An 8,436-nucleotide genomic window follows, 5' to 3' on the forward strand; every position below is an offset into this window, starting at 1 on the left:
ATTCTATAGAAATTAGGAGGTGCTGCGGGATTTGGGGAAACCCTCGTGGCATAGTGGTTAAGTACTACAGCTGCTAACCACAGGGATGGCGGCTCAAGTCCACTGGCCCCTCCTTGGAAATCCTATGGGGCAGTTCTACTCTGTTCTATAGGCTCCCTATGAACCAAAATCGACTCAATAGCAACAGGTTTGGTTTTCTGGTGGGATTTGGAGAGAGACAGATACCAGCCATACCTAGAAGCAGAATCTTTGATGTGGTAAAAAAATATATATATATATGTATATATATGAAATTGTTCACCACAGATAAGGTAAGCACCGTGCTTACCTTGCCTATTGGATAATCTACCCCTGCTACAACATCCCTCTCCCGAGGACTGGCTGGTGGATTCAAACAACCAACCTTTTGATTAGCAGCCAAGGACTTAACCACTGTGCCACCAGGGCTCTTTGCTGGAGAATTAACACCCCTTAATAATAGAGTGAGGCTTCCTTGAGGCAAGGGAGCAAACCCAGGGCTCCGTTACTTTCTCAGGGGAGCCCTGCAAGAACCAACTTCCCTTGGGCACTGGCCTGCGGGTTCTTCCTGCAATGTAGGCAGAATTAGGAATAACGGCATAATAATAGCCAGCACTTAGATGGTGCTTACTATATGCTCCCACTGCCCTTATAACACCCCTAGGAGGCCTAATGTGTTTTAGGGCTCTCTCTATCTCCTTCTGTCATACTTTCTGCCTCAGTTTCCTCCTGTGTCAAATAGGAATAATAACAGCACCTACCACATCGGGTTGTGGGTTGTGGTGGGGATTCAACAGGGTAGTTCGCGTAAAGTACTTAGCATGTTGTTAGGTGCTATCGAGTCGATTTGATGCATAGCAACCCTATAGGACAGAGTAGAACTGCCCCATAGGGTTTTCTAGGCTGTATGTGTAATCTTTACAGGAGCAGGTTGCCAGGTCTTTTCTCCCAAACCAAAAAAAAAAAAAAAAAAAAAACCCAAACCCAGTGCCATCAAGTCGATTGCGACTCATAGCAACCCTGTAGGACAGAGTAGAACTGCCGCATAGAGTTTCCAAGGAGCACCTGGTGGATTCAAACTGCTGACCCTTTGGTTAGCATCTGTAGCACTTAACCACTACGCCACCAGGGTTTCCTCTTTTCTCCCAGACCTGCATATAACGAGCGCTCCATGACTGTTAGCTGATATTAACCAGTTAAACCAGTTGCCATTGAATCCATTCTGACCTATAGTGACCTCACGTATGTCAGAGTAGAACTACGCTCTCTCAATGACCGATTTATCAGAAGTAGATCACCTTTCTTCCAAGGGGCCTCTGGGCAGACTCAAACAGCTGACCTTTCAGTTAGCAGCCGAGCGCAATAACTGTGTGCACCACTCAGGGACTCCTGGCTAACATTAACTCTACATAATTATCACTCTGAGGAAATGGTCAGCTGCTCTACCCACGCATATGGAACAGATAAGGGTGCATCTGTGACCAAGGACAGCAGGGCTATGACCCTTCTCATCTTGAGGACCAGGTATCACTTGGGCTCACAGTCATTAGCCGGAGGGAGGTGATTTCCGCAGCATTTCTGTTCCTGCATAGGAACAGATGGGAGAGAGACTCACAGGGTGAGAGGGCCCCAGCAAGGGTAGCCTGGGGCAGCGTTTCCCCAGAATCACAACCCCAGGCTTTTGTCCATTCTGCCTGCAAAAAGAAGGAACGCGTGGGTCAGGAGGGCCAAGCAGCAAGCTGGAGAGTTTGGCTCTAAAATGTGACCCTCAGTACCACTGAACTCTGGCCATGTAGTTGTGGAGAGATCAGGACACTTAAAAGAAAACAGCCCTCCCCCCGCCCCCCATCTCCACGGGTAAGCAGGTAGGCTGCCAGAGAAGCGACCCTGAGAAGAAGGACCCTGCTCTGGCTCTGGAGGGAAGCAGCCCTTACTTAGTCGAAGTCTGGGAATTATGAAAATGCATCTCATCTTGAAGAACCCCCTATGGACTCACCTGTATGTGTGCATGTAGGGAGCCCTGGTGGCACAAAGGTTAAGCACTTGGCTGCTAACAAAAAGGTTGGCTGTTCAAACCCACCCATTGGCTCCAAGTGGGAAAGACCTGGTGACCTGCCCCAGTTGAAACAGCATGTGTGCATATGTATATGTGTGGGGGTGGGGGTGGGTGAGTAAGGGTGTCATCTAAGCACTCCTTTACTTGACTTCTTTTGTATAAAAGTCGGGTGCTCATCACTAGTGCTCTCCAGTCCCTCTCTGCCCTTTCAGCCCCTTACTCCACTGGGGAGAGGGACAGACACCCTGCTCCACATGGCCATCTATCTTGGATCAGCCTGTGAGGGCCCCTCCAGGGAGATCTTGCCATGGTGATCCTTTAGGTTTTGTAAAATACCCCATCAAAATTCACCAGATTTCCATTAAACTTTTTTAAAACTGTTTTTGGGTATGATCAGGCTTTCTGAAGGATCCTAACCAACTGGGCCAATCCCCTGCAGTGGGGACTGTGCATTCATTCGTTCACTCACTCACTCACTCCTGCATTTAACATGCGCTGTTACTCAGCGCTCACTCCCCAGCAGACTGTGTGCAGATGAAAGAGACAGCTCTCCCTCCCGGGAGCTCACATCTGGGCTGCAGGACCGGTACCTAGAGGCCAGGTTACAAGGGGAACATAGAGGGGCTCTAAATCACGGGCAGGGGAAGAAGAGGCGTCAGAGGCAGAAAGGACTACTTCCTGGGGCGGCGAGATAAAGATCAGCAGAAACCTGCGACAGTTTCACCCTCTGCTTCTGCTGGAACCCAGGGACAAAACGTTTTTCCTCTCTAGTCGTGCCCGGGAAGAGGCAGACCCAGTTGGCTTTTTACATGGTTTGCGACAGAACTGTGGTTCTCCGGCCCAGGCGGCGCGCATGCTTAAGAGGATGTCCCATAGAGGGCGCTGTTTGCCTGGCTTTGAATGGAGGCCTGAGCGCAAGACAGCATGGGCGCGTGGCTTTGAATGGAGGCTCCTAGTCAGAAGGCGAGTGAGGGACTGTGTCCGCGCCCCGGGGCCGGGCACCCACGAACCCACGAGCTTGCTCTAAGGAGATGGAAAAGAATGATTTTTACTCTAAGCAGCATCCCTGAGATTCAGGGGATGAGTTGAAGGTGCTGAAACCGAGAAACCCCCGTTCTTGTCAAAAGGCGCATAGGCAGCAGTGCACCTGCGCGGCTCTTGGGAGGGGGAGACATCGGGAGAACTTGGGGCGACCAGGGGGAGTGAGGATCAGGTAGCTGCGCAGCAGGGTGCAGGGCCGTCCTGCCCTCCTCTCCCGCCAGCCCAGGTCAGGTCTCCGAGTTGCCTTAAGCCAAGAGCCCACCTCCCCAGCCAGAAGCCTCAGCCTTTTCGGTGATGTCCGTTGCGCCCGTCTTTTTCCGAGGAGACAAGAAGTCTTTCCTTACGTCTCGGTTTAAAGGCGGCTTCCGTGCGCCAGAACTTTGGCCAAGTTTGCACGCGTCCGCCAGGCACCGGAGAGTGCCCACAGCACGCGCGCACACGCGGGGGCCTCTCGGTCGCCTCTCGGTCCAGTCCTGGGCCACGTGGCCGGCGGGCGCCGGCAGTGCCACAACCCGCACAGACCTATTCACGCCGAGCTGTTTCTACTGGCTGGGGAGGAAATGACCTGTGGGTGTCCAGCACGGCTGGGTGACCTCGGCCTGGTTTCTTCCTCTCTGGGCGCCTGTTTCTATCTGTAAGATCCGAGAGCGAGACCGCCCTGTTTGAGTCTCAGGGCTATGATTAGTTCCAACTCAGGCTTTGTCAGGTGTCGCATTTTGCCATCTCGTAAAGCCCTGTACTAACTCAAGGAAATAACAGTTTATGGAAACGGCATCTACCACGCTTCCAGGTTCCCAGTGTAAAAATAGGGATCACTACAGTAAACGAATTTTTGCTGAAAGAAACATGAAATGCGCCCACCGAGATTTAGTGGGTAAGGTCTGAAGCCCTGGGACCAGAAAATAAAACTTATACCAACTTCTCAGCTGGGGACTCAAAGCCGTCTGGTCTGCCAAGGCCTTGAATTTTAGGTAAAGGCTCGACCTAACGAAAAAGAAGGCAGTGAGGCCACAAAAAGATCTCGAGTGAACAGGCTTTCACTAGGGTGGAGTGGGGGTGATGGCCACTTTGCCATCTGTCTCTTGGGAAGGGACCCCACCAGCAATTCTAATTTATTTGGTGCTTAAATTTAGAGTCTTCAATGCCTGCCCGCAGGAACTTCTCCGGAGACCAGGGAGCTGTTTTTAAAGCCGACGGAGTCGAGTGACCTTCTGCCCAGCTCTCCCCCAGAGGGCCAGCTGGATTCTCTGGAGACTTGGAGGCTGCCAAGACGTGCTGCGGGCGCCTGTGCCACTGCCTAGGCTGTGGAATGTATACCGCTGTGCCTTTTGGTTCGCATTGCTCCCATCTGAAGCGTTAGGGAGCTCCGATAGCCGGTCGGATAGTTTTCCCAGGAGAAAGTGCTGCCTTTGGGACCTCGGGCTCCGAGTTCTTTCCCGAGCCTTGGGCACCAGCGGCGAGAGGCCAGGAACGACCCTGGGAACGCAGCGGTAAGCACCGGAAAGTGGCTGCCCCAGCGGCTCCTTGGAGTGACGCACGGGCCTGGGCAGACTCTGCCCGCACACGCGGGTACGCGAAGAAGCACACCCTCTCCTGGGGGAAGGCTCACTCTTCGTTTTTCCCGGGCCAAAGCCAAGGCCACGCTGTTTCCTGAGCACAAGGACGCGGTGCAAGAACTTCCATCCCCATTCCCTTCCTGTCGGCTAGATTCCGGGTGGGGGCCCCAAATCTTCGTGGCGCGCACTTCTTAGCAGGCTTTGGGGAAAACGATAAGACCGCCCGACCCCAGAGGATAGGGAAGTGCCGAGTTCGCCGCGGGTCGGAGATCGCTCCCTGCAGCCTGGGCCCGCGCGGTGTGGCTCTCCAGCCGCTTGGGGGCGGCGGGCCCTGGCCAGGCCCCTGGGGGCGGGGGAGCGGCAGCTGCGAGCACTGATAACCCCGAGGTGACCCGGGAGGGCCCGGCCCGCCCCGCCCCCTCCAGCGGTCCTGACGGCGGGAAGCGGGTCCCAAGCCGCAGGGGGGAGAGGGCGGCGCCGGCTCTGGGCGCCGCGGCTGTCAGTGCGTTCCGGCCCGGGGCGCCGCCGGCTCCGAGTCGCTCGCTCGCCTCCTGCGCTCTCCGGAGCGCTCCGAGTGCCTCTTTAGCGGGAGCCAATATCCTTTTGTGCTAATAGGCTTGTCCTCATTTGCTGCCTAATTGGACTATATAAAGCCAATAACAGGCGGGCTCTTATAGCCCGAAGCCAAAGCGCCAAAATCCGAGGGAAGGCGAAGAGGGGGCGGTGGCGGAGGCGGCTGCGGGGCTAGGGCTCGGCTGCGCCTTCGCCTGCCTAATCCCATTTGCCATTGTACGCGCCCAATCGCCGTATACTCCCCGCATTTAACTTGGATGACATTTTGATTTCATCATTAGCATCCGGCGCCGGATTGACGCAGCCCCAAGCAGGGGACTGCTCTTGCTGCCTCCTCCTCGGGAGCTGCAGCCGCCGAGCCGCCTTGCTCCCTCGGAGCAGCGGCCGGGCCGCTCCTCACCCGCCGCCCCCTCCCCCATGCGCACCAACCCCGGCTGGGGCCTCACCCCGCCCTTCCGCCGGTAGATTCGCGCCCGGGGCGGCCCCCTACTTTGCGCCCCGTAGTGGAGTTCTGTTGATGGTCTGATTTCCGACCTCCAGCCTGCTCGCCTGGCCGTCCGTCTGTCCCGCTCCCACCCTCCTGGGGACCCAGAGGAGTGGGGACCATGCCGGAGCCCGGGCCAGACGCCCCCGGCGCCGCCAGCGCACAGCCCCCGCCGCCGCCTCCCCCGCCGCCCGCGCCCAAGGAGTCCCCGTTCTCTATCAAGAACCTGCTTAATGGAGACCATCACCGACCGCCCCCCAAGCCGCAGCCGCCCCCACGGACGCTCTTCGTGCCGGCCTCGGCCGCTGCCGCCGCTGCCGCGGCCAAAGGGGCCCTGGAGGGCGCCGCGGGCTTCGCTCTTTCGCAGGTGGGCGACCTGGCTTTCCCTCGCTTTGAGATCCCGGCGCAGAGGTTTGCCTTGCCCGCGCACTACCTGGAACGTTCCCCGGCCTGGTGGTACCCCTACACCCTGACCCCCGCCGGCGGCCACCTCCCACGACCCGAAGGTATCGACCTCTCTTTGAACTTTGGTTGCCTCCTTCGCGCCTGTCCCACCCCCGCCCCGCGTTGCCGCTCCCCACAGCCCTGGGGTTCCTGCACCCTCAAATCCGCTGTTGACCCCTGGCTGCACCTATTGTCCGCGCGTTCGGGTACGCTGCCAGGGCACCTAATCCCACTTGGGGAGAAAAAAAGTGGAGTTGGAGAGCAGGACGCGGCGCTACCCGGGAAAAGTGGCCTCGTGCTGAATGGGGAGGCGGAAGGCGGCCGGAGCTGAGGACATTGCCTGGAACCAGGGGGCCACCCGGACGGCCCCAGCGTGGAGGCGAATCTCTCCACCGGCCCCTGGCGGAGGAGCTAAGGGCAGGGAAACAAGTGGCAGCACTGTTCCCAGCCCAGTCCCTCCCTCTAGTCCTCGGGAGGAGGAGGGTCCCAGGACGCGCCCCCAGTCTGGCCTGCCAGGGAAGGAGGCCGGAGGGAGCGAGGAGGCCTTGGGGCCCGGACCCTGGAGGCTGGCGCAGGGGGAGATGCCCCTCCAGGCCCCGGGCCTTGCTGAAGGCAGTGTCGATGTGCTTGTGTTTGTATTTGTGTTTGTCTCTCTGCAGCCTCGGAGAAAACCCTCCTGCGAGACTCCTCCCCCGCCTCGGGCACCGACCGCGACTCCCCCGAGCCGCTGCTCAAGACCGACCCCGACCACAAGGAGCTGGACTCCAAGAGCCCGGACGAGATCATTCTGGAGGAGAGCGACTCGGAGGAAGGCAAGAAGGAGTCGGAGGCGGCGCCCGGCGCGGCAGGGGCGAGCATGGGCGGCGCGGCGGCTGCGCCGGGCACGGAGGACTGGAAGAAGGGCGCCGAGAGCCCGGAGAAGAAGCCTGCGTGCCGCAAGAAGAAGACGCGCACGGTCTTCTCGCGCAGCCAGGTCTTCCAGCTCGAGTCCACCTTCGACATGAAGCGCTACCTGAGCAGTTCGGAGCGTGCCGGCCTGGCCGCGTCGCTGCACCTCACTGAGACGCAGGTGAAGATCTGGTTCCAGAACCGCCGCAACAAGTGGAAGCGGCAGCTGGCGGCCGAGCTGGAGGCGGCCAACCTGAGCCACGCCGCGGCGCAGCGCATCGTGCGGGTACCCATCCTCTACCACGAGAACTCGGCGGCCGAGGGCGCGGCGGCTGCGGGCGCCCCGGTGCCAGTCAGCCAGCCGCTGCTCACCTTCCCGCATCCGGTCTACTACTCGCACCCAGTGGTCTCGTCCGTGCCGCTGCTGCGGCCCGTCTGAGCGCCGAGAGGAGAGCAGCGCCTGGCCCCCGGAGAAGACTGGGCCGGGCAGCCGGCCAGGTCGAGGGCGCCGGGCTGTCCAGCGGCCTTCGGAACCCGGGGCTTCGGATGCGCGCGCTGGGCCTCCTCTCCCCCAGTCGGTAGCGTTTTGTAAGTATTGGCAATGCATTTTCGTGCAATCCACCCCTACTGGATTTGAGGCGCTTCCCCTCTTACTTTTGGTTTTGGTTTATATGAAGAGAAAGGAGGAAGAAAACAAAGTTTCCAGGTCAAATGTTTGGGCTGAAAGCTTTTGTAAAATGTCCAGTCCTCCCCCCAAAGAATATTTGCACTGCACTGTGGCTTTTTGGTTTTATTTTTGTAGAAGGAAAATAAGCGCAAATACGAATCCCTGTATTCGTTTTCTATAGAACTATTTTCAGAAATCCAGAGAGAGAATTCAGATTGTACTACATTTATTTCTGGATTTCTGGGTGTGGTCCCCCCCCCCCCCCATCAATTATCCTCTCCAATTTTCAGAATCTGAACAGGCCTCTCACGAGAAGCCCTACTCAGTCAACTTTTCTCACTGGGAGGGGTCTTTCGCAATTCCTACCCCCCCCCCCCCCGCATCTCTCCCCCTTGTGACAAAGGAATTCTCTAAGTGTTTAAAGGAGGGGGAGGAAGCCCGAAATCAGAATTCTATGTACTGAAACAGCTCCACATCTGGCCCTTTATTTATAAGTAGCATTTTATTTTGGGATTTCACTTCTCGGTAAATTATTAACGTCCCTATTGTTATTTTGTGCCCTGTTTGGAGAGAGTAATTTCGATATTAAAAGGGGAAAAAGAAACTATCTTTTCCTTCTCCCCCAGTTCCCCTCCCCCCAGTAACTGTTGTACTTTTGACCTGTGCAATATTGTACAAAATGTCCTGCCAGCCCTATTTCTTCCTCGCT

The 8,436-nt window shown here is 57.2% G+C and overlaps 1 protein-coding gene across 1 annotated transcript; it reads left to right on the forward strand.

Annotated features, from left to right (window-relative positions):
• The first annotated feature begins 5,849 nt into the window (after positions 1–5,849).
• HMX3 (H6 family homeobox 3) lies at positions 5,850–7,499 on the forward strand. The gene is made up of 2 exons (XM_049855875.1): positions 5,850–6,234; positions 6,832–7,499. The coding sequence occupies exons 1-2, from the start codon at positions 5,850–5,852 to the stop codon at positions 7,497–7,499; spliced, it is 1,053 nt and encodes a 350-aa protein (XP_049711832.1).
• Positions 7,500–8,436: the final 937 nt, after the last annotated feature.

This window comes from Elephas maximus, chromosome 16 (assembly GCF_024166365.1).
Source record: "Elephas maximus indicus isolate mEleMax1 chromosome 16, mEleMax1 primary haplotype, whole genome shotgun sequence".
NCBI classification, from domain to species: Eukaryota; Metazoa; Chordata; class Mammalia; order Proboscidea; family Elephantidae; genus Elephas; species Elephas maximus.